This window comes from Castor canadensis, chromosome 16, assembly GCF_047511655.1.
Source record: "Castor canadensis chromosome 16, mCasCan1.hap1v2, whole genome shotgun sequence".
In the NCBI taxonomy this organism is placed as follows: domain Eukaryota; kingdom Metazoa; phylum Chordata; class Mammalia; order Rodentia; family Castoridae; genus Castor; species Castor canadensis.
This window is the reverse complement of record NC_133401.1, coordinates 76,313,762-76,339,939: the sequence shown is the minus strand read 5'-3', so window position 1 is coordinate 76,339,939 and position 26,178 is coordinate 76,313,762. Positions and strand designations below refer to the sequence as shown.

Below are 26,178 nucleotides of genomic sequence, written 5' to 3'. Positions count from 1 at the left end.
TCAACATCCTTCTTGGCCAAGTGTCAATTCTAGGAAAGCCAATTCAACTCCAGGTCCCTGCCCCATCTCTCTGCTTTACCCACCTTGCGTCCACCTTCTTTCCACACCTGACCCTAGGACTGCAGGAATTCTTTTGGGGTACTTGTACCCTGGGTTCTAGCAAAACTGATACTAGTGGACTAGGGCTGTGACTGGGGCTCAAGGGTCCGGTGCTTGTCTAACAAAGTCAGTAATGGGACAAAACTTTTATTTATTTACTTGTCTTTCCAGGACCCAGAAGTATGACTTGCTCCTTGGTCCTTACAGCTAAACCCCTCTCTCTTAGGCTGCTGGCTTCTCATAGTCTCTATCACTTTCCTGAGATGGCCCATGTGGACAGTCATGTGGCGATTTGCATAAACAAGATTCTGAGTGACTCCAGAACCAGTGCTATGTAGTCCACAAATGCTTATTAAACACCAAAAACGTGCCAGACAAAGTCCTAGCTCCTGGAAGTTGTTTCTTAGTGGAATAAGGGGAAGAGAGGAAGGAATAAAACGGGCAGGGAGGGCCTGCGGATGTAGTTCAGTGTTTGCCTAGCTCACACAAGACCCTGGGTTCAATCCTCAGTACCCAAAAAATAAAAAAGGGCTGGTGGCTCCTGGCTACTCAAAAGGCAAAGATGAGGATCCCGGTTCAAAAATCCATTACAAAAAAGGGCTGGTGGAGTGGTTCAAGGTGTAGGCCCTGAGTTCAAACCCCAGCACAGCAAAAAAAAAAAAAAAAAAAGAGCCATAGAGGAGGCAGATGCTGGTGCTCACTTCTGTAACCCTAGCTACTCTGGAGGGTCGAGGTTCGAAGCCAGCCCAGGCAAACAGTTCTCAAGACTGTATCTCGAAAATTCCCATCACAAAAAAGAGCTGGTGGAGGGGCTCAAGTGGTAGAGTTCTTGCCTAGTAAGCATGATGCCCTGGGTTCAAACCTCAGTACCACCAAAAAAAGACAAAAAAAAAAAAAAAAACAACCAACCAACAGGGATGCATACGACCAACCTACGTTAAGTAGAAATGTCAGAGGGTGGAGTGGACAATCAGAGCAGCTGCCAGCTGAACTTCCTGTTGAAACTGCACCAGGGCCTGGTTTCTGGGAAGACCCCCAAGACAAAGGTATTCTTGTCTATTTTTTCTTTTTTTCCAGCACTGGCACTTGAACTCAAGGCCTCACTCTTGCTAGGCAGGTGCTCTACCATCTAAGCCACTCCACCAGCCCTTTTTGAACCTCTATCCTGAATTGATCCCTGCCTCCAGAGTAGCTAGGATTACAGGTGTGAGCCACTGGCCTCCGTTGGTATTCTTGTCTATTTTACTGTTGGGGATGAGATTTCTAAGGTGAAGCCACTTGTCCTGGTCCTGAGCTTGGAAGTGGCTTTGCTGGAATTGCTCTGCAGGTCAGCTTGTGTTGGTACACTGTAAGACCAATGGGTTTAGGACAGCTTTAGGACACAGGAGTTCCCAAAGCTCCTTCCTCTAAAATCACACCTGGACGGAGGACACATGTGGCAGCCCATGCCTCTGAAGGCAGGTGCTTAAGGGTCTTTTCTCTCCACACAAGAGTAAAATACTAATTAAGGCCCAAGTGCTGGAGCTTTCTGTTTGCCCTGTGGGTTGCAGACAGCCTGGTCTGTGGTTTAGCAGCTGCAGGAACAGGTCAATAGTTAAGATACCAAATGCAAATAAATACCTGGGACCTGGAAATTCCGGCCCTGCTAAAACAAAGGACAGGACCTCAGGCAGTCTGGCAAGGGGTCCCCCAGGTAGCTCACTGGGAGCTAAGCTGGTGCTAAGGTGATAGCAGCCTTCTAGATGTTTACAGGCCAGGGTTTCAGGCCCATGGGGGCTTAGCCTGCCACTCTGCAGCAGAACGTCGCTCTAATGCTGCCTCTGCTGTGGTGCAGCCCCCAACCCAGATCTCAGACAGCGGTGGCCGACTTGCTTCCTTCTGCTCTTCCCTGCATTAGAGCGATTCTAGGAAAAAAAAGTGATAGATTCAATTCTGACCAGCTATGGGGACTTGGCTTAAGTGATAAAGCCCTGAGTTTAAACCCCACAGTCACCCTTCATGAAAGATTCAACTTGTGTGTGTGTATGCGTGTGTGTGTCAAAGGATGGAACCAGGGCCTCGTGCATGCTAGGCAAGTGCTCTACCATTGAGTACACTCCTAGCAAAACTGATAATGATTACCTCATGCTGTAGTAAGAGGCACCGTGAGCTGATCCCATTTGTTTTCTTCTTTTTTTTTTTTTTGGCAGTACTGGAGTTGGCTCTCTGCTTGAGCCACAACTCCAGTCCATTTTGCTCTGGTTATTTGGGAGATGGGGCCCCACAAACTATTTCCCTAGACTGGCCTCGAACTTTGATTCTTCCAATCTCAGCCTCCCACGTAGCTAGGATTACAGGCATGAGCCACCTGTGCCAGCTAATTTCATTTTTATTATGATGTAATGTAAAATTTATCATTTTAACTGGGGTTTAACTGGGCTTTGAACTCAGGGCTGTGTGCTGGCCAGGCAGGTGCTCTACCATTTGAGCCCCATCCCAATTTAACCGTTGTTAGGTGTACAACTCAGTGACGTTAAGTATATTCGCATCATTGTGCAATCAGCCCCTGACAAAAAACCACCATGCTATTTTTGTCTCTGTGAAGTAACTTTAGGCCATTTTATCTCTTCTTAAGATATTTGTCTTTTCCCTGCCTGGTTTGCTTCAATTAGCATGCTGTTTTCAGGGTTCATCCATGTTGTGGCATGTATAAGAATTTTATTCCTTTTCAGGGTTGAATAGTATTTCCTTACATGTGTACAACACGTTTTGTTTATGCATTCGTCCATCCACGCACATGGGGTGTTTCCCATTTTTTGCTTTTGAGAATAAAGCTACTATGAATATGATATACGAATGTCTGCTTGGGTCCCTGGCTTGAATTCTTTTGGGCATAGCTAAAAGAGGAATTCATTCTTTTTATCTCCTTATTTAGTTGAGAAGGAAGGTAAAAGCATCTACATCTTACAGGTGAAGAAATCAGGTCTCAAAATATTAATTTGGCTGGGTGCTGGTTGGTCACGCCTATAATCCTAGCTACTCAAGAGGCAGAGGTCAGGAGGATCACAGTTCAAAGCCAGCCTGGGCGAATAGTTTGCCAGACCCTCTCTCTCTCTCTCTCCCTCTCTCTCTCTTTAGTATCGAGGCTTGAACTCAGGGTCTACACCTTGAGCAACTCCACCAGCCCTTTTTTGTGATTTTTTTTTTTTTTTAATTTGAGATAGGGTCTTCTGAACTATCTGCCTGGGCTGGCTTCCAGCTGAGCTCTCCTGATCTCTGCCTCCTGAGTAGCTAGGCTTACACATAGGAGCTACCTGAGCTCTGCACGAGACTGGTGTAGGCCCTGAGTTCAAACCCCAGTACCGCAAAAACAAAAAGAAAATTAATTGCCCAAAGCCAGGAAGTAGATGAAAAAGGTGTGTTGTTGGCTTGGAGACTGTAGCCGGTGCTTAATGTGAGAGATGTCTGTCTGTCTGTGTCATTAGCCTGTGAGCCTCAGGGTTTTTAGTTTGTTCTGATTGGACTCTCCCCTCCTTGTCTGCTGCCATCTCTGGATTCCACCTCAGTGAACAACAGCACAGTCCCAAAGCCCACACCATCAGTGTATTCAAACAGGAGGATTCAAGTCAAGGATACAGGAGATGAGGCCCTGGTCTTGGAGCAGTGCAGGCAAAGAAAGGCATCAAGCAGCTAGTTACACAAGTTGTTCTGTTCCGTCATCGCTGGGACAGATCCTTGTGCCACTATGTTGGTCACCTGGCCCCACAGCTGTGCCATAGCTCTCCCAGCTGCCACCATCAACAGCCTCCCCAGAGGTCTGCAGGCTTCTGGCGTCCTCCAGCCCACTCTCACCAGGCAACCACATTGACTTTGTAAAAGTGCAAATCCAGGTGGGCACGATGGCTCACATCTGTAATCTTAGCTACTTGGGAAGCTGAGCTTGGAAGGATCTTGGTTCAGGGCCAGTCAGGGCAAATAGTTCTTGAGACCCCCCCCCAATTCCAATAACCCTGGCAAAATGGACTGGAGGTGTGGCTCAAGCACCTGCTTTGTAAGTGTGAAGCCCTGAGTTCAAACCCTAGTCCCACCAAAAAAAAAAAAAAAACAAGAGTGCAGATCCAAGACCAGGCATCGGGGTGTATACCTGTAATCCCAGGACTTGGGAAGCAAAGGAAGGAGGATCCAAAGTTTCAAGCCAGCTTGGGCTATATAGTGAGGCCCTGTCTTAAAAGAAAAAAAAAGCCAATCAACTGACAGTGCAGTAATTAATGAGGGCCTTCAGGAAACATTCAAACTGCACGTTCGCACTGCCTTTCCCCTCTCCACGATGGTCAGGCTGGAAACCAGGACCTGCAGGCTCCCATTCCAGCCCCTACCCAGGGTTCCTCTACCTTGACCCTTGGGGTGTGGCCCTTGTTTGTGGTGCAGGGCTTCTCTGCGCATTGCAACAGTGCAGCAGAAGCCGGGCATGGTGGTACATATCTCTAATCCCAGCACTTGGGGGAATCCAGAGTTGCAGGCCAGCATGGGTCAGTGGCAAGACTGTTTCAAACAAACAAACAAACAAACAAAATGACACATATGTTTCCTCTGGCACCCCAGCCTAGTTAGGAACTGCTAATGGCTGCTGAGAGCATAATGGAGGGAATTCTGAAGCCCTGCCCAAGCTGGGAGGAAGAATGCGCTCATTGATCAGTGGCCTGCATCAGCACCCAGTGAAGCCCGTGGGGTGCTGTCCCTAGGCTCCATGGCCGAGCTGTCATCCCTCCAGCTGCTGGAGCGTTGCAGACAGCACTCATCAGAGTCTCTCCCAGGACTTGCTCTTGGCTGCAGAGTCAGTGTTGTGGTCTGTGAGGGGGCCCCAAAAGCAGACAGCTCAGCCCCCTCCATGTTCCAACTCCACATTCTCTCTAAGACCCTCAAAGCTCCAACACTACCCTCTGCTGTGTTGGGCTTCCTTCCCTCCCAGAGCTGTTGACTGAAGGCATCCCTAGCTCACTTCCTGCAGTCAAGTTCCGTCTTGGAATCTACTTCCCAAGGCACCATCCCACTGCTGGGGTAGTGTCCACCCTTGAGTCATTAATTTGCCATTTAGGATCTAGAGAAGTTATTAGCAAACTTTTCCCACATGGCCCCTGGAGAGCTGGAGTGGTAGAGTGCCAGCCTGGCAAGCATGAAGCCAGAGTTCAAATCTCAGTACCACCAAAACAAAACAATGGCCCCTGGAACTGAGAAACAAAATCCAGCCCAGCCCCAGCCCTGCTCCTAGGAGGCTTTATTCAAAGCCACAGAATCAAATCTAGTGTTTGGTGCCTGCTATTGGCTTTTTTTGTTGTTGTTTTTCTTTTTTGGTGGTACTGGGGTTTGAACTCAGGGCCTCAGCTGCTTGCTAGGCAGGTACTCTACCATTTGAACCACTCCACCAATCTTTTTGTGTTGGCTATTTTTGAGAAAGGGTCTCTGAACTATTTGCCTGGGGCTGGCCTTGAACCTTGATCCTCTTGATCTCTGCCTCCTGAGTAGCTAAAATTGCAGGTGTGAGCCACTGGTGCCTAGCAATGCCTGCTGTTTTAAGCAGAGGCAAGTGTGAAAGCCAGGGGGAAGACCAGTGTTCACTAATCTCTATAGTTCTCTACAGCTCTGCCTCTCCCAAAAGACTATGGGGTATCTTTGAGTTCCCTGACATGCTAGCAGGTCCCAGGGAATTTCGGAGACAATCCAGGGAGGGGGTGGGCAGCTCCAGGAAGAACAAGTCATCAGCCACATGTTGAGGCTTCTCTGCTCTATGAAAGGAAGATGGTGACAAGAGCAAGGCGGAAGACAGGGCTCTTGGCAGATGTTTGCTGGGCGTGTCTGTTTATGTTCAAGCTATGACTTTCTTGCTATGGGAAGCGTAACCAGAGTCCTAGACCAGAGGCCCACCTCCCAAGTCCCAACATGTCAGGTCTGGACACTCCCCCCAATACACCAAGTAAAGAGCCGAGTTGATTAGGTAGCACAGACATGCTGTGGGAAGAAGCAGCCCATCTTAGGGGGTGCAGACACGAGCTTTCAGTTTAAACAGAGGAAGAATTGGGGTGCATAACTGAGCAGTCCCATGCAACGTGTGTCCGGTTGACCATTTATCTTATCTGCAGGGGATTCTGCACAAGTTGCTATGCTGTCATCTGGGGAGTGATCTGACTCCTATGAAATGATTAGTCCGGCTCCAGGGTGGAGTCTCATCTTTCTAGGGAACTGTCCTCTTTTGGGGGCAGTCTGTCCTGCCAGGCTCTGCTGTTCAGTGGTATCCTGTCAGTTAGTCCTGTCCTTCCTGGAACCCAAGATGATTGCAGGAGAGACTCCCAGCAAAAGATACAGATGTGAATTGGAAGCAGAGACGCCGAGCGTTTCTCCTGCTTTTAGTTAATGTGTGGACCCAGGTGAGGAGTCAGTGCTTTTTCGGCAAAGGTAGTTTGAAGTGCCAGCTATACAAACAAAGACACATGACAGCAGATCTAATTTAATTTCTAATATGTTAGAGATTCTGATCCTGTTTGTAGAGAAAGCTAAACTGAGGCTCAGAGAAAAATGACTCATCCTGGTTGCACGTAACTAGTAAGGGACACTACTGGCATTCAAACCCATGATTTACTGACTCCCAGGTCCATGTTTTTGTTTCCCTTTTGGTGGACTGAGGTTTGAACTCAGGGCTTCACGTTTGCAAAGCAGGTGCGCTACCACTTGCACCACACCTCAAATCAGTATTGTTCTGGTTATTTTGGAGATGGGGTCTCAAAGAACTATTTGCCTGGATTGGCCTCGAACTGCCATCCTTCCAATCTCAGCCTCTTAGGTAACTGTGCCTGGCAATGCCCACATGTCCTAATTACTCCCATCCCCCACCCCTTGTGATTACAAACCTAGTGGCTCAAATGCACCCAGAATATCAGAGTCGCCTGGATGCTTAGAAACCATCCAGTTCAGCCAGATGGCTACCAGAAGCTAACCTGCATGCTACCTCTGACCCACTGGTGGTGAATGAGAATATTCATATGAGGAAAGGGATTCTGAGGCTGTCACCATAACTGCTGTGATATATGAGACACTTGTCACAACAGAGGCAAACATCTTACTTCACAAATGGAAAAACCAAGGCCCCATAGAGATAGGACTGAGCTCAGATACTGAGTTGGCTGGTGGCAGAACCAGAGTTGGAACTTGGCCACTGGTTCTTCCTGTTGTCTCTCTAGGTCAGTCTAAGGAATGTATGCTAGCTCTCAGCCCAGCCATACCCACTCCTGGTGGCCTTTGGATTGATGGTGAGCACCTGGGAGACAGGGTCACAGAGGCTGGCTCCATCACTGACTGTGTCCTCATAGGGAAAACCATGAATTAAGAAGAAGAAACTCAGAGAACTTTCAGTGATGCCTGAGCCTGGACCTCCTGTGGCCTTACCAACCAGTGGTTTCACTCTGTAGCTCTATCTCATTTATCTGCCAGGTTTATATAGGATGAGAGGAAATTCTCAGAGATTTTAACAAAACTTATGTGGTTATCCATGACACAAATTATGAGAAAATATGTCCTTTATATTTTGGGGTGTGTGTGTATGTGCATGTATATGTGTGGGGGGGACTGGAGTTTGAACTTAAGGCCTCATGCTTGCTAGGCAGGCACTCTTCCACTTAAGTCACTCTGCCAGCCCTTGTTTGTGTTGAGTATTTTCAAGATGGGGTCTTGAGAACTATTTGCTTTGAACTGAGATCCTCTTGATCTCTGCCTCTGGAGTAGCAAGAATTACAGGCATGAATCACCATTCCCAGCTTCAAGTCTTTTAAATAATAATAATAATAATAATAATAATAATAATGATAATGAGCAACCAAGCTATGAAAAGGATCTTTCAAATTCCTTAACACACCTTGGAATGTCTTTTTTTCTATCATTCTGTTCCTGACATAAAGGAAGCCCTTGGGCTCTGGGTGGGTCTGGCAGCGAGATGTAGATTCTTTTATAATTTTCTGATCAGTGGTTCTAAGAGGAAATACTTTCAAATCCTGCAATAATAGAAAGTAACTGTTAAGTGCCAGGCATAATGCTAAGTGATTTATATACATTTTTAACTTAATCTTCATGATAACTTTAGGTGGTAGGTCCTATTATGATGTTGTTTTTATAGGTGGAGGCCAAGGGAAGTTAAGTCACCCAGTGAAGAAACAGTTGGGCCTATCTCAAGAAGACTTCACTGCCTAGACTAAGGAGCTATCAAGCCATTCTTTACAATGATAAAGAATGGCTTTAGAGCCTGGCACCAGTTGCTCACACCTGTAATCCCAGCTACTCAGGAGGCAGAGATCAGGAGGATTTTGATTCGAGCCCAGCCGGGGCAAACAGTTTTCAAAATAACCAGAGTGAAATGAACTGGAGATGTGACTCAAGTGGTAGAGGAAGGGTGAAGCCCTGAGTTCAAACTCCAGTTCCATCAAAACACACCACCACCCCACCCCCAGAAAAAAAAAATCCCAAAAGCAAACCAACACAAGAAAAGGGCTGGGGGTGTGGCTCAAGTGGTAGAGCACCTGTCTAGCCTAAGTTCAAACCCCAGTACCAAAAAGACAAATGAAGAATTTTTCTTTTTAATTTTAATTTTTTTGGGGGGACTGGGGCTTTAACTCACAGCCTACACCTTGAGCCACTAACAGCAGCCTTTTTTTTTTGTGATGAGTTTTTCAAGATAGGGTCTCATGAACTATTTGTCAGAGCTGGCTTTGAACCTCAATCCTCCTGATCTCTACCTCCTGAGTAGCTAGGATTACAGACATGAGCCATTGGGGCCAGGCTGAAGAATGACTTTGGCTGGGGTAGTTCAGTGGTAGAGCATTTGCCTAGCATGTGTAAGGCCCTGAGTTTGATCCCCAGCACTGAGGGGGGAAATAAGCTAGAACAGATGGCTAGTCAGGTATTGTAGAGTTAGCCCTCGCTCACTTCTGACTCCAAGTCCATCTATTCAATCACTCTCAAGTCTCAGGTTTCTCACTTTAAAAGGGAGTGAAAATAGTCACCTTGCAGGGTGATTTTGAGGATGAAATAAACCAATTTACTTGCAAGTCTGTACCAGAAAGGAGGTCTTTGTCTACAGGAGTTATACTTTAGGCCATTCAGGAGGACTCACGATCTGATCGCCACACACGTTGGTAGCCTTAAGTGACAATCCAAGGAAGTATGAGCCCAGGGCTTGGCATGGAGGGCCAAGAGGACAGAAAATCCGAGACCACTGGCCATGCGTGTCCCTGGTGACACGGGACAACGAGAACTGTCCCTGGGCAGTGCTGCAAAGTCTTAGCCAAGGCCCACACAGAGGGGACAGGGGCAGACAGGTACAAATTCCTTCCCAGTTCTGACCACCACCCTCCCTGACTCACACACTGTTCAAAGGCTCCAGGGTTCAGCCTCCTGACTTCCAGTGTGCCAAGTGCTGGGTCCCCCAGTGGGCGGAGAACTCGGGGGGTGACCTTGTTATGAATGAGGACAGAGCCCTAACCACAGGGTTGTGCTTCAGAGAGAAGTCGCTATGGTGACGGAGCAGAACGAATGAGTGCTGCTCCAAGAGCCCTCCAGGGTCTCCTGCCTTTCACGCCAGAACTCTGCCAGGTTCAGGCACTGTGAGCTCTGCTGAGTAAAGTGCCCCAAGGTCAAGGGAACAAAAAGGGCACAACTAAATCCGCTTGTCTGTTCAACAGCCACAGACCCGGGTGGAGTGAGCTGAGTCTGGAAGGAATAAGGATTTGGAGCCAAGAGTCAATTCCTCTGAAGTTTCCAGGGGCAGAAGCAGTGTCACCTCCAAGGCAGTGCCACTGAGACAGCAAAGGCCCAGGCCATGCCTCCACTGGAGGGGAAACACCTGTTAGGATTCATTTACAGTCCTTGAAACGCTATTCTGGGACTTGCTTCTCTTTTTCATCCAACAAACACACCAGAGAAGAAAAAGGTGTGTTGTGCCAGTGACTTACGCCTGTAATCCTAGCTACTTGGGATGATCATGGGTCAAAGCCAACTCAGGCAAACAGTTTGCTGAGGCCCTATCTCCAAAATTACCAGGGCAAAACGGAAGTGTGGTTCAAGCAGTACAGCTTCTACTTTGCAAACGCAAACCCTAGTTCCACAAAACAAAACAAAACAAAAAAAATCCTAGGCCCTGAGAGCCAAAGCAGCCCCTGGTATAAATCCCAGCCTAAGTGCAGAGGAGACTACTAAATTCCAGCCCAAGCAGGCAGGCAGGAAGCAAAAGGGTGAATTCTTCCTCTGTCTTTTTTTTCTAGTCCAGCCTTGGAACTACTGAATGACGTCACACTGGGGAGGGTTGTCTACGATTCTTGTGCTAATCTCGTCTGCAAACATCCTCACAGATACTTCAGAAATGATGTCTACTGTGGATTTCCTGTGGTTCAGTCAAGTTGACAGGTATGACACATACAATCAAATCCTGCTGTGTGCTGGTGGCTCACGTCTGTAATCCTAGCTACTCAAGAGGCTGAGATCAGGAAGGTCCTGGTTCAAAGCCAGTCGGGGCAAATAGTTTGCAAGGCCCTACCTCGAAAAAACCCATCACAAAAAGGTTCGGTGGAGTGGCTCAAGGTGTAGGTCCTGACTTCAAACTCCAGTACCACAAATGACAACAACAACAACAAAAAAAAAAACCCCAATACTCACTTGGACTCTTCCCTAGTTGAACTTTCAGATAAGTTCACAGCCCCTGCTGGTACCCCAATTGTGGCCCGTGGGATATTCTGAAACAGAGGACCCAGTGAAGCCACTGGGTTTTCTGACTCACAGTTGGTCATAAAAAAATGTATGTTTGTTTAAGAAACTAAGACAGTAGCAGTATAGGTAACGAATACCAACTTACCTTTTGCAGCACTGGAGTTTGAACTCAGGGCCTATACCTCTGTTTATTTATTTATTTATTTATTTTTGAGGCACTGGAGTTTGAACTCAGGGCCTACACCTTTGCTTATTTATTTATTTTGCAATAGGGTCTCTCAAACTATTTCCCCAGGCTAGCTTCGAACTACCATCCTCCTGATCTCTGCTTCCTGAGTAGCTAGGATGATAGGCGTGAGCCACCGGCGCCTGGCTCCCAACTGAATTTCTTATCCCTGACAATCACCTATCCATCTATCCAGTCCTCCAACTGTTCATTCAATCATCTAATTAGCCATAGAAGCCATATGGCTATCCATGGCGTAATGATCAAGGGTTTCCCTTACACCAATTTCACACCGGGGGTGGCTGACTGCAGAAGTGTCTAGGATATAAGCTTCGTGTAAAGTGAGGTTCCTCACTAGATTTGGAGTTCTTGAGGGTATAAGCTCTTGCACTTTCTCTCTCTCTCCTTTCTTTTTTATCCGGAGGCAGGGTCTTACTGTACAGTCCATGCTGGCCTCCAGCTCATGATCCTCCTACTTCAGCCTGCAAAGTGCTGTGATTAAAACAGGAACAACCATGCATGGCGTTTTCCTTTCTAATTTATTTTTGGTGGTACTGGGGTTTGAATTCAGGGCTTCTTGTTTGCTAGGCCGGTGCTCTGCTACTCTGCAGCTCTTTTTGTGTTGGGTATTTTTGAGATAGGGTCTTGAGAACTATTTGCCCAGGTTGGCATCCATTTCGATCTTCTTGATCTCTGCCTCCCAAGGAGCTAGGATTACAGTGGGAGCCACGAATGTTTTCCTTTCTAACCTCATCTCATCACCTGTTCATCTTCTTGATCATTCCATTTTTTTTTTTTTTTGGCAGTGCTAGGGCTTGAACTCAGGGCCTACACCTTGAGCCACTCCACCAGCCCTATGTTTGTGAAGGGTTTTTTGAGATAGGGTCTTGCAAACTGTTTGCCCAGGGGTGGCTTCAAACTGAGATCCTCCTGATCTCTGCCTCCTGAGTAGCTAGGATTACAGGAGTGAGCCACCTGAGCCCAGCTTGGTCTTTCCTTTTCAATCACACTAGTTTTCTTCTGGAGCAAGCCAAGCCCTCTTTTGTCTTGGATCTTTGAGCAATTGCTGTTCTGTTTTGATCCAAATGTTCTTCCAGTAATGTCAATAGCTGGCTCTTTCTTTTCTTTTGAATCTTAGATAAGATCTCCTGTTCTCAAAGCCTCCTTTTCTACCAACTTATCTAAGGGAGACACCTTTCTGCCCCTTCCCAGCTATCACTTCACCCTGTTTATTTCTCTTATGGAATTGTCCACAATCTGTTACCATTTTATTTATGGTTTGCTTATTTTCTCACTCTCCAACTAAAAAAACAAAAACAAAACAAACAAACAAAAAATAAGCCCCAGCCAGCACTGGTGGCTCATACCTGTAGTCCTAGCTTCTTGGAAGGTTGAGATCTAGAGGATCTTGGTTCAACCGCAGCTGGGGAAATAGTTTGTAAGACCCCATCTCCAAAATAACCAGAGCAAAATGGACTGGAGGTGTGCCTCAAGCGGAAGAGCCTCTGCTTTGCAAGGGCGAAGCCTTTAGTTTAAATTCCAGTCCCACCAAAAAAATAAACAAACAAAAACAAGTCCCCAGGAGGCAATTACTAAATCTTTTGTATTCTTTTTTTTTGTGGTGCTGGAATTTGAACTCAGGGCCTTCACCTTGAGCTACTCCACCAGCTTATTTTGTGATTTTTTTTTTTTTTTCGTGGTAGGGTCTCATGAACTATTTACCCAGGCTGGCTTCGAACTGTGATCTTTCTGCTATCTGCCTCCTGAGTAGCTAGGATTACAGGTGTGAGCCACCATTGCCTGGCTCGAATTCTTTATGGCATTCCTTTTGCCTGTCTTGCCTGGTTACTGATGCATAGTAGGCCTGCCATGCTTATTTGTTGAATGACTGGATGAATAAATGGATGAAAGATTCATGACCAGCTCTTTCCAGTGTTAGAAGGCTGTAAGAATAGTGGAGAACAGACCTTGAAAGATAAGGTTAGAGCAGAGAGAGTGCCTTGGGAGCCAAGCAGAAGATGGTACGGTTGATGTGAACATAGGAGGTCTGGAGCGACTCTTGAGTTGCTGTGCCACTACACAGATGAAATTTAAGCTCCTCAGGGTCGTGTCTTGCAATGAATTCCTGCAAATGACAATCAGGACCCAAGCTAATTTTTCTCCCTGGGGGAGAGTAGATAATGCGGAATTCAGGATCTCAGGGGCTTGAAGATGCTATGTTATGTTTAATTAAGTGATCACGGTGAACGATGATGAAAACCCTGTAGGGCAGGATTTGAACCTTCTTAGGGCAAGCATCAGGCATGTAGCCTGCAAGAGATAATTGTTTGTTTTTCAGTGCTGGGAATCAAACCAGGGCCTCACATGCTAGGCAAGCATGAATTCTTTAACCTGGTGGAGTCTCAGTTTATTCATTTGTAAAAGAGAGAGAAGACACAGTTCACAGGACTTCAAATGAGTTCTTATGAGGAAAATCTCCAACACGGAGTGAACACTAAGTACATTCCTTTCCTTCTGTTATTTTGAAGTGAGATTCTGAAATGTCCCTGACTGGCATTTCCTACTGGACTTTTCCCATGAGCCAATATTTGCTTATTGTCATTTTCATGCAAAACTGCAATTCCAATTATGTAATTTACTAGTCGAGTGACCTTCACAGCCTCTTGGCCTTCAATTTTGAAATAAAATGGGCATAATAACACCTGTCTTACTGTAAGACTTTTTTTTTTTTTTTTTGGTAGAGGTAGGAAGATTTTTTTTTTATTTATATATGCGTACAATGTTTGGGTCGTTTCTCCCCCCTTCTCCCTTACTGTAAGGCTTCAATGAGATGACTTCCTATAGTGCTTGGTACATGGTACTCAAACAATGTTAGGTGGAATTCTTCAGCATTTCATTTTTAACATTGGCAAGTTCAGCCTGGTGCCGGTGGCTCGCCCCATAATCCTAGCTACTCAGGAGGCAGAGATCAGGAGGATCACAGTTCCAAGCCAGCCCGGGAAAATAGTTTGAGAGACCCTGTCTTGAAAAACCCTTCCCAAAAATATGGCTGGTGGAGTGGCTCAAGGTGAAGGCCCTGAGTTCAAGCCCCAGTACCGCAGAAAAGAAAGAAAGAAAGAAAGAAAACAACAAAAAATTTTGGCAATTCATCTTCCCTCCTTCCTGCAGGCATTCTCATCATCTCGTCCAAAGAAAAGGTCTGACTGGGGCTTGGAGGTGTGGCTCTAGTGGTAGAGCTTACTCAAGGTCCTGAGTTCAAACCTCAGTATCGCCAAGAAAAAAACAAAACCAAAACAGAGATGCAAACTGAGACATGGGTTCAGTAGATTCTCCCAGACATTACAAACTCGGAGACTTAAAAAAAACAAAGAAGGGGCATCAGGTTACTGAAACTGTCTTTGTACCCGAACACAGAAGAGGGCAGAAAAGAAAAAGAACGAGGTGTGTACCCTTTCCATTGAATTCGGATAAAATAAGCAATCTCAGGACTGCGCTCGTTCAACCTAATGTGCAAGGTGTCTCTCCACTCCCATTAGATGTTTCCTTCTCTGAACTCGGTAGGTTCCTAGAAAGTGGAGATTTCTCCTTTGTTCCTAAAAAGTGAAGAGAAGTCAAGGAAAACACTCCCAGCGCGAATGCCGGAGTGGCTTCCATGAGGGCATGGGTAGTGTCTTGCCCATCATTCTATCCCCAGCACCTAACTGACTAGCAAGTCCAGGCGCTTAAAAAGCGTTTGAGAATTATTTTCGAACTTTAGTTGTCTTTTCCAAAGGAGCCTGTCGTGCCCACATTCGGCCGCCAAGCAGGTCCGCGCCTAGAAATAACATTTATTCTAAGGATCTCTGCGCATGGATTCTTGGGAAGTGGTTCCCCTCCAGCATTCTCCTGTTACTCCTCCCTTCCGTCCTCTTTGAAAGAACTGATACCACACGTGATTCTTTCCTTTCTCCCACCTCCAAAGACAAGGCTGATAATGGGCAGAGGCGTCAGCCAACCATAAAACTGTATTTCCCCTTCCAGCCAATAGAAAGAGGCAATAAGTACAGAGTTTGGCTTTTGTGACTTTCTCCGCCCCATTTTAGCCCACCCCCCCACTCCTCCTCTCAGATTCGGCATTTGACAACTCACTTGGCCAATGAGAAGTTCCTACTCTGCATGGGAGGGATGGACGACCACATGACTGACTTTGCCGGCTGACCAATAGAATAGCAGAAGTGCGGGAGGGGTGTACAACGGAGCCAATGGCGCGGTGCCAATAACGAGCATCAGGGAAAGGGCGGGACGAAACTGTTAGCGGGAGGAGGGAGGGGAAGGCCTAGGGAACCAAGCAGTGCTGCTGCTACCGCCGCTGCCGCCGCCGCCGCCACCGCCGCCGTCGCCGCCGCCGCCGCCGCCGCCGCTGCTGCAGCCGGAGTTGGAGGAGGGAGAAGCCAGGAAGAAAATGGCGGCCGTGGCTGCAGAGGCGGCGGCGACTGCAGCGTCCCCCGGGGAGGGGGGCGCCGGCGAGGCTGAGCCGGAGATGGAGCCCATTCCCGGCAGTGAGGCCGGCACTGACCCCCTCCCGGTCACGGCCACTGAAGCGTCGGTGCCAGCCGGCGAGGCCGACGGGCAGCCGTCCGCTCCTCAGGCCGACGAGCAGCCGCTCCCGCCGCCACCGCCGCCGCCAGGGGAGCTCGCCCGCAGCCCGGAGGCGGCGGGGCCGGAGCTGGAGGCTGAGGACAAGCTGCCGGTTGGGGTGGCGGAGCCGGCGGTCGCCGCGCCCCAGCCAGGGCCGGACCTTCCCGCTTCCCCAGCACCGCTGCCCGAGCAGCCGCCGGCTCCCGAGGAGCGCGAGGACACGCCGCTGCCCCCGGCCGCAGCCCCGGCGCTCGTGCCGCCGGCGGGCGGGGACTCGGCGGTGTCGCAACTGATCCCGGGTTCGGAGGTGCGGGTCACGCTGGACCACATCATTGAGGACGCGCTCGTCGTGTCGTTCCGCCTCGGGGAGAAGCTCTTCTCCGGGGTCCTCATGGATCTGTCCAAAAGGTACGGCCCGCCCCAGCCGGGGTCCCGGGGGAGAGCGAGCCTCGGCGGCCCCTGCGCGCCTCGCACCGCCCTCAGGTCCTGCGCGGCGGGCGCGTGGCGCGCGCGGCCGGGAGAGGGCGGTCCCTGCCCCGGGTGGGCGCCCGCGGGGGGCAGGTGTGTCACTTGGGGGGCTCGGGTGCAGATGGGCTCGCGGATGTCGCCTCCTATCCCCTGGCCTCCTGCGACCTGGGGAGGGTGGGTTCATTGCAAAATGCAGAGGGGTTTTTGCAGAGAACGGGGTGCAGGGCGGCGGGGGCGGGGGGGTGGCAGATGCGTGTGCGGCACTTGTCTATTTGTCCTCAAATTAACCTTTAAGTTTAGCGGGGTTGGAGAAGGGGTGTGTGTGTGTGTGTGTGTGTGTGCGCTTTGGAGTTCCCAGAAGGTTACCTGTCACCTCTTAAAAAGAGCATTTAGTAAGATGAACCCTGCTCTAACTCATTGTTACTGTTGCAAGTAAATTCCCAAGGTAACTTCAGTAAGGAAGCCGTTTTGCTCGTTTTAATGATAGCTCGGAGTAGCTGGAGAAGAGATCGGATGTTTTTAAACTTGTAATGTCTAGGTGGTGTGGCATAAAAGTGTTCGAGTGACTTTTTTTTTTTCCTTCCCCTCAGTGCTGGGGTTTGAACATCAAATGACGTCTAATACTGTAGATAAGAGTTTGAATTTATGTTTTGATTAAAAGGATGAGTTTGCCTATATATCGGTCTTAACCAATGCATTTTCATCTTTTGCTTTAAAATGTGTATGAGCGCTGCTTTAAAGAGGTAGAAAAGCATCCGTTTTCAGCGTAGAGTAAGTTAACCTTTTTATTCTTTTCTTTTGCAGATAGGAAGTGCAGAGGCTCCCATTCCTGGCTCCATTCTGTTTCCTGCTACAGCACACACTCTGATGGTGTCTCACCTGTATGAAAGTGGCTTATTAGTATGTTTTACTGCTAGTTTTCCTTGCCCTCCCATCAAGACACAGGAATCCTTCTTTTCCATTTGGAAAAACCTTGGGATAAAAAAACCACTTAAAATTCACATTGAAGTATGGTGCTTGGGGAAAAGAAGAGAACCTTTACAGTTGCTGTGTATGCTGTCTAATGTTAAGGTTTTTAAAAGTAACTTGGGGTTGGTACTTTTGCAGTTCTGTTTTCATAGTGAGAAAGCAGAATAAGACAAGTGTGCTTTGTAATGTGTTTGATAACCAGGGAGACACTGTAGTGTGTATGCTGTTGAATCAAACAGAACAGGAGGCCAGTGATTGTGTGAGAATCTGAATTTCAAATCTGCAAAAGAAAGGTGCAAAGAGGTAAGTAGTTTCTGGAAATTGAGTGGATAGTGCTTTCCTGATTTGAGGTGCTCATTCTGTCAGTGTTTCATTGAAATTTTTTTTTTTTTGTAGAGAATTGTGCTTTTTGAGTTTGGTCTGTTTTGCTAGCAGTGCTTCTTATGGGCAGTGATTTCTTTTGTTGGAGGAGGTATTTTCTTTTTTAAAGAGATGAGATCTCTTTATGCTGCCCAGGTTGAGCTCCAGCCATCCTTAGCCTCTCTCCTGCCTCAGCCTCCTGAGTAGCTGGGACTGCAGAGAGGCAGCATCTATCTCAGCTGTACCTTCAGCCCCAGGAGATACTTCTAGAGTGCACAAGGCTGTGACTGCACTGTATTCATCAGGTGCTTTAAAAATAATGTGTCCCCTCTTTGAATTGGCCACTGACTTACTCCTCTAAGTAGAAATAACAAGGCCTTCTACTGAATGCATGTTTTGTGCTAGACATTGTCCCACATGTTTTAGTCTTTAACTCTGGTGGTAGTTTTCATTCATACAGGAGGAAATTGAGGTTCATTTAACTTGGCTAGTAGCTTGTAAGTGGCAAGATAAGGATTCAAACTTAGGTTGATTGGCTTCTCTGCTTTTTCTATTCTCATATTAAGTTAGTTGGGCTAGCGCGTTTTCTTTTGGGCAGAAAGTAAAGAGTTTTACATTTCTCATATTTAGTGCTTCTCTCCATTTCAGTGGCTGTCTTGGGTCTTGGAGTCAAGCAGATTTCTTAGTTAATAGCCACACTGCTCTGAAGATTCCTTATTGCCTTAGCTTCCATACTGGAAGACAAACCATAGTAAGCTCTGAAGCTCTGGCTCCTCCCTGTTCAGTGAAATAATTGGGAAGGAAAAACATTAGGGACACTGAGTTGATGTACGTGTGCCTTTCTTTAGTCTTCAGAAGGGCTAGTTATTGATTTGATTTACTCATTTTTTTTTTTGGTGCTGGTGATGGAACCCAGGGTCTCAGCATGTTTAACATGTCCTCTCTGCTGAGTTACACCTCCAGCCCCGCTCTAGTCTTTCTGAGGCTAATTTGTTGACTTTTGCTAGTTCAAGTAAGTACACACAAGCAAACAAACTTTATGCCTCAGTTTATTCACAGTCATGTGCTGCATAAAGACCTTTCAGAAAGGATACACCACATTTTCAGACCACTATTTTATTTATTTATTTATTTATTTATTTATTTATTTTGACAACTCTGGGGTTTAAACTCAGGGTATCACACTTCCTAGGCAGGTGCTTTTACCACTTGAGCCACTCCACCAGCCTTTTTTTGTGTTGAGTATTTTTGAGATAGGATCTGTTTGCCTGGAGCTGACTTTAAACCATGATCCTCCTGATCTTTGCCTTCTGACTAGCTAGGATTACAGGTGCAAGCCACCAGTGCCTGATCTTGAACCATATTTTTGATGGCAGTCTCTTGAGATTATGTCACCTAGTGAAATCATAGGTGCCTTAGTTTGTTCAGATATATACTGTAATGTTCTCAAAAGTGACACGTTTTGGAATGTGTCTATTGGTAAGCAACACATGACTATATATGTATAGTGAGTAGAGTGACAAAGTGGCTTGTGACATCCTGGTTTGATTGTTACTTTCTCCATTCTTGTAGGAATCTTGCTTTGGCAGTAAGTGACATGGTCACCTTAGAAGGAGGGCATTTGAGCATGCAGTTAAAAGCAGATTTTGTTTAGCACAGCGTTCATTTGAACCTGGATGCCTTTAAGTGAACCATGCAGTCTCTAGTTTATTCCAGGTCCTCACTGCTGTTTTGTACCCAGCCCACTGCTGAGCTCATTAGCAATGTCTAATGACAGTAGTCTGATACTAACAGATGAGACTAAGCAATTAGCTATAAATTCAGTTGGTATTTTTATTTACTTATTTATTTTTGATGCGACTGGGGTTTGAACTCAGGGCTTCATGCTTGCAAAGTAGGTGCTCTACTGCTTGAGCCACACCTCCAGTCCATTTTGCTGTGGTTATTTTGGAGATGGAATCTCATGCACTGTTTGCCTGGGCTGGCCTTGAACCTTACTCCTCCCAATCTTAGCCTGCCGAGTAGCTAGGATTATAGGCATGAGCCACCAGTGCCCAGCTCATGTTTTTTTTTATTTTTATTTTTATTTATTTATTTTTTTATTGTTTTATTATTCATATGTGAATACAAGGCTTGGGTAATTTCTCCCCCCTGCCCCCACCCCCTCACTTATCACCCGCTCCGCCCCCTCCCTCATCCCCCCATTATTAATGGGAAATGTATCTACATGTATGCATCACCCAACTTTAACATTTATCTCAGTTTAGCCAAATGTGTTAAATCACCTAACAGCCTCCACTGGCTTATTTTGAAGTAATTCCAAGCATATGCATAAATATTTCAGTATAGATTTTTAAAGATAGACCTAAAAAACCATAACCACACTACCATTATCACACCTTAAATAATAGCAACAATTCCTTTTTGGTTTTTTTGGGCAACACTGGGGTTTGAACTCAGGGCCTCATGCTTGCTAGGCAGGTGCTCTACCACTTGAGTCATTCCAGCAGTGTCCACTAGCCCTTTTTTATGTTGGATATTTTCAAGATAGGGTCTCACAAACTACTTGCCTGCTGTCTTTGAACCTTGATCCTCCTAATCTCTGCCTCCTGAGTTATTAGGATTACAGGCGTGAGCCACTACCTCTGGGTGCAACAATTCCTTCATAGCATCAAACTTCCTGTCAGTGTTTAAATGTTAGACTGGCTCAAAATTGGTATCTCCAGTGTTTCTTTTTTTTCTTTTTTTTGTGGTACTGGGGATTGCACTGAGGGACACTGGCTTGCTACACAAATACTAACACTTGAGTCATGCCCCCAGTTCTCAAAGTTAACATCTCAAGACTGTCAAGTTTTGTTCAAATTAAGAGTCCAAGTAAAGTTTATAACCACAAGGGGTTAATTTTCTTAGTTGTCTTCATCTGTACTCCTATCATTACTTTTATTCCTGTGCAATTTATTTGTTAAGTGGTGGACTTTGTTTCATTGAATTTTCTCCATTCTGGGTTTTTTTTTTTCTCTGATTGCTATTTATGTTTTACAAGAGTTCAGCCTCAACAGGACACTGAAGGAAGGGGAAGTGCTCTTAGTCCTCTCAAGGCCTCTTTTGGTTCCCTTGATCATGGATCTCTTATCTGCCTGCAAACTTAGACCTAACCCTCAATAATACCTCTTGAACTTTAGTAAGTCTGGGCATAATTTTTTTTGGTACCGGGATTGAATTTGAGCCTCAGGCTTGCTAGGCAGGTGCTCTACCAACTTGAGCAATGCCCCACCCTGACCCAGGCATAAAAATACTGAACCAGTCAAAATTGTCTAGGAGGGGCAGAAACTTCTGGAAAGGAAATTTCTCAACTCATACCTGAAGGGACATTATTTTGTGATCAACAGTTTCTTTCTACACAGAGGGATTAATTCATCCATTATTTTCATCTTAAAAATAGTTATAAAGCTACTTTGAAACCCTGAAAGTTCTTTCATAATCCATTATTTGAGCTGATCTGAATTATGGATGAAGGAATTATGAAGAAGACATTTGTGTTTAAATGCTTTGTGTTTTTTCTTTTGGGTCATGCATGTTAGAGTCTAGCTAGTTGTATTTCAGGAGTGACCTTTGTGCAAATGCCATCCTGACTTGTGTGTATGTGGGGGTGCTGCTTGCATTAAAAAGAATTTAGGTGATTTCTTTAGAAAATTTCAGATTCCACTGTCTAGGTTCTTAACAACAGTTGGTAGAAAATTTACTTGTTTTTAAAGGAAATATAAACCAAAACAATGATTTCTTTTCTTTGCAGAGACCATGAAGGTATGGTGCAATAGCCCTACTTTTGGTGGGAAAAATATACAGCCATTCTGGTGAAGCAGTGAGTAGTGTACCAGTAGTTTAACTAAAGCATCCAGGTTGAGAACTTAGCCCTCAGGTAGTGTTCTTGAACCCTGTGATGAGTTGTACATGTTTTAAACACTTAACTTTTTTTTTTTTTTATGATATTGCAAGGTGTTAATAAAGGGCTCCTGCAGTAAAACAGCAAAGAGGCTTTGTGAGCGTGAAGCCCTGAGTTCAAACCCCAGTTCCCCCAAAAAAACACAAATAGCAAAGAGGCAAGTGCCCATCTCTGATCCAGACAACTTTGAATGTCCACTACTGTACTGTGCTGTACTGACTGGCATCTTCCTTTGCATGCTGCTCTAATAGGATTTCTTGTTTTAGGTGGGGGAAGTGACTAGTTGATGGGCATTAAAAACTTACCTTGAATCTGATAACAAAGAATTCTGGTATTCAAAATATTTTTTTAAGCTGGGTATTGTGGCACATATCTGCAGTTCCAGCACTGGGGAGGCTGAGGCAGCGGCTCACAAGTGAGTTTGAGGTTAGCTTGGCCTACATGGTGAGTTCTAGGACAACCTGGGCTACATAGCAAGACACTGTCTCAAAAAAAATTTGGTTTTGTTTTGAGACAGGCTGGCCCGAAACTTGTGATCCTTCTGTCTCTGCTTCTAGAGCGGTGGAATTACAGGCATGCACCACCACTCCAAGCTCTAAGTAGATTTTATATACTAATGAGATACTTTATATACAAACCATGCCAGGCATGTTTTATTGGACTTGGAGTTTCTAATGAGGCTAACTTTCAGCCTTTTGCATGTAAATAAGGCGATATTTAGTTGTAAATAAGACTTTGTACTTTTTAAAGGCCCTGAGTTTTTTTTTTCTTTTGCCCCAGCCAAAAAAAAGTTTAACTTATTAATTAATTTAAATATTTTGGTGGGACTGGGGTTTGAACTCAGGGCTTCACACTTGTAAAGCAGATGCTCTACCTCTTGAGCCACACTTCTGTCCAAAAAGTTGAATTCTCAGGTCCAGATTCTTATAGAACTGGTAAGCATGCAAGTGGTTTGTCTTTTTCTTTCTTTTTCCTTTGTGTGTGTGTGTGTGTGTGTGTGATGCTGGGGCTTGAACTCAGGGCCTGTCACTTGTTAGGCAGGCATTCCACCTCCTGAGTCATCCCCCAGCCAATAAGTGTTTTTTTTTTTTTTTAGTACTGGGACTTGAACTCAGGGCCTTCACCTTGAGCCACTCCACCAGCCCAATTTTTGTGAAGGGTTTTTAGCGATAGGGTCTCTTGAACTGTTTGCCCGGGCTGGCTTTGAACTGTGATCCTCCTGATCTCTGCCTCCTGAGTAGCTAGGAGCTAGGATTACAGGCGTGAGCCACTGGTGCATGGCTGTTTTTTTCTTTTTTTTTTTCCTTGGTGGTACTAGGGTTTGAACTCAGGGCCTCACTCTTGGTGCTCTACCACTTGAGCCAGTCCTCCAGCCCTTTTTTGTATTAGGTGGTGTTTTCAAGATAGGGCTTCATGAACTGTTGGCCCAGGCTGGCTTTGAACTTGCCTCTTGTCACTGGTGCCCACCTTGGTCCTGGGTCTTTACACCCTGTTTTGCCTTTGTTGGTGTGGTGCTCACAATAGTTGTCAGCAGAGATCAGTGTTCAGTACGTACGGAGTAACTGAATTTGAAAAGGCTTTAAAGACTAAACTACTGTTAGTTGTTACATACTCTATTTTTGGTGGATAATTTGGATAAAGTCCATCTGCTGAGAAATACACCTGTGTGTGGCAGGTCCCAGGGGACGTAATATAAATGAAATATTGAAAAGACGTAGAAATCGTAATGGAAACAATAAACAATACTCCTTATTGGTGTCTTTAGCTGGACCAAGGGGATTCTGTCTGAGTGTTTGAGGAGTATTATGTTAGTAGTTTTAAGAAGGTCCTTTCATATCAGAACTCATTTTCATGGGAAAAATGTTTAACCAGTGCAAAATGCAAAAATGCAACAAGTGATGTACAAAAGTACAATCATGATCTGATGGGTTTTTTTTGGCAGCACTGGGGTTTGAGCTCAGGCTTCACACTTGCTGGGCAGGCGCTGTTACTGGTTGAGCCACTCACATCCCCTTGTCTGATGATCTTAAGAATATTTTGCTCCATTGTAACTTACCATTTTCTTGGGTGGTTGTTCTGTTTGTTTGTTTTTGGTGTACTGGGGCTTGAACACAGGACCTCCCACTTGCTACACAGATGCTCTACCTTTTTTGCTTTGGTTATTTTTCCTTATAGGGTCACATGTTTTTTGCCTGGATCCCACCTCAGACTGTTATCTGTGCCTCTTGAGTAGCTGGGATTATAGGCAGGTACCATTACTGTTGGTTTATTTGTTGAGGGGAGGAGTCTCACTAATTTTTTGCCTGGGTTGGCCTTGAACAATGAGCTTCCTGATCTCTGCCTCCTGCATACCTAGGATTACAAGTGTGAGCCACTGCTCCTGGCTGATTGGGTGGTTATTTTATTTTGTTTTGCTTTGTTTTTTTATTTTGGCAGTAGTGGGTTTTGAACTTAGGACCTTATGCTTGCTTGACAAGCATTCTACTACCTGAGCCATGCCTCAGCCCTGGATGGTTGTTTTAAAAGGTATTTACTATTAGGGAGTTAAGTAGTTTGAATTCTGTACAGATGTTTGTATTCTTTTGTGATGAGCATTGGTCCTAGGGCCTCATGCCTGCTAAAAACACATACTACTGATGAGCTACGACCCTAGCCTTTTTTTTTTCCTATCCAGATCATCTGCTAGAGAATGGTTTGAAGGCACATCATTGGGAGCTTAAAAATCTTAAGTACTGATGTTTGAACTCCCTCTGTGACTTTACAAAAGAGGACAGAATAAACCTTTTAAAATGGTTCAGTACATTTTTATGGTCAAAGAGATGTACTCAAGAAGTTTTTCTGAGCTGGGCACCAGTAGGTCACTCCTGTAATCCTAGCTACTCAGGAAGCAGAGATCAGGAGAATTGTGGTTTTAGGCCAGCCTGGTCAAATATCTCATGAGACCCTACGTTGAAAATACCCAACACAGATAAGGGCTGGTGGAGTGACTCAACTGGTAAGAGCACCTGCCTAGCAAGTGTGAGGCCCTGAGTTCAAACCCCAGTACCATCAAAACAAACAAACAAAAATAATTAAGTTTTTCTGCAGCCCCTTCCCTGATAGTGAATTTTAAAAGATTTGTCTTGGTATCTTTGTTTCATAATTGGCGCTTTTTAAATTTTGTTTGCTTTTTTGAGACAGGGTCTCACTATGTAGCCCAACCCTGCCCTCAAACTTATACCTCTCCTGCCTCAGCCTCCTCAGTGCTGGGATTATAGCTGTGTACCACTCACTTCCAGCACATTTTGTTTTTAGTGCTGTGAAGGTCATCTTTTCTATCCAGCTCACCCTTGGGAGCACCCTGCAGATCATGCTTCTAAGACTTGGAACTTTTTTTCATTTCTTTAAAAATACTGTCTTACCATGTGCAATTAATAAAAATCGAGTGCCTCTACTCTTTTTTTTGGTGGTGGTGGTGGTGGTACTGGGGCTTGAACTCAGGGCCTTGCACTTGTTAGGCAGTTTCTCTTCTACTTGAGCCACATCTCTAGCCCTACGTTTGAATATAATAGTAGCAACTGCACATTTTACTACTTACTGTGTACTAGGCTCCATATGAATTACATGCGCTTAATCAACAGTTCCAAAATCAAGATGACTCTGGAAACTGAACTTTCTGTTAGTTTATTTTTAGCAAAATCTAACGTGTTCCAAAATGATGGTATTATATCTTTTTTAAACTTTTTTTTTGGCAGCACTGGGGTTTGAACTTAGGGCCTCACACTTGCTAGGCAGGTGCTCTTACTGCTTGAGCTACTCTGCCAGCCCTTTTCTTGTGATGACTTTTTTTGAGATAGGGTCTGGTGAACTAGAACTGTTTACCTGGGGCTGGCTTCAAACCTTCATTCTCTTGATCTCTGCCTCCTGAGTAGCTAGGATTATAGGTGTGAGTCACCAGCCAATGGTGCTTATTTTGAAACCTTGAAAATTTTAAATTCTGAAGCCTGTCTACCTCCATAGGATTCAGAAGGAGCAAGTGGACTTGCTAGTGTCCTTACACCCTCAGTGGGAATGTGGAGGTGAGGACAGACGCTGAGGAGCATTGAGAAAAAGGGATGCAGCTAGGAAGCAGTTTTGGCTGAGTGTCTGCATTCGTATCCTGCTTCTCTGCTTACTAGCTGTGTGATCTTGGGAAGGCTATTGATGCTCTCTACTTTAATTTCCTCAGCTGTCAAATGAGGACAGGTTGCTGGGCTTGGTGACATGCCCTGTAGACCCAGCTACTCAGGAGGCTGAGGCTAGAGGATTACTTGAGCCCAGGAGTTTGAGGCCAGCCTGGGCAACATAGTACAATCTCATTTCTTTAAAACAAACAAACAAACTGGGGGTGTAGCTCAGTGGTAGATTGCATGCTTAGTGTGCAGGGGGCCTTGAATTCAATCCTTAGCACCACAAGCCAATAATGGTAAATAAAATAGGTCTAGTAATTATACTTCACTAGTCCATTCCCTGTGAAGAGTGAATGAATGTATCTAAGTATATATTTATAGTGCTTTGCATGTGGTAAGTGCTCTTAGTTAGTATTATTACTTTTATGAAGTAGGTACTAAGTGGCAGAGGACGATGGCTGTGACAATCGTTCTGTAGTCAACATGGGTTTGCTTGAATATCCACTTTACCCAAATTCTATGGCACTGTGGCCTACAGCATAAATTGCATCTTTAAAATGTTTTGCAAAGACCTGTAGATGGGATTACAGGCATGAGCCACCAGTGCCCAGCTAAACTGTTTTTTT

The 26,178-nt window shown here is 45.6% G+C and overlaps 1 protein-coding gene across 4 annotated transcripts in view; it reads left to right on the top strand.

Annotated features, from left to right (window-relative positions):
• Positions 1 to 15,415: 15,415 nt before the first annotated feature.
• Pwwp2a (PWWP domain containing 2A) overlaps positions 15,416 to 26,178 on the top strand; it is a 42,049-nt gene continuing 31,286 nt past the window's right edge. For 2 of the 4 annotated variants that reach the window (XM_074057674.1, XM_020175561.2), the window contains exon 1: positions 15,416 to 16,072. In XM_074057674.1, coding sequence (XP_073913775.1) covers positions 15,489 to 16,072 — 584 coding nt within the window. In that variant the 5' untranslated portion in view covers positions 15,416 to 15,488. The remainder of the gene's footprint in view (positions 16,073 to 26,178) is intronic. The other 2 variants (XM_020175562.2, XM_020175564.2) reach the window with 2 other exon arrangements.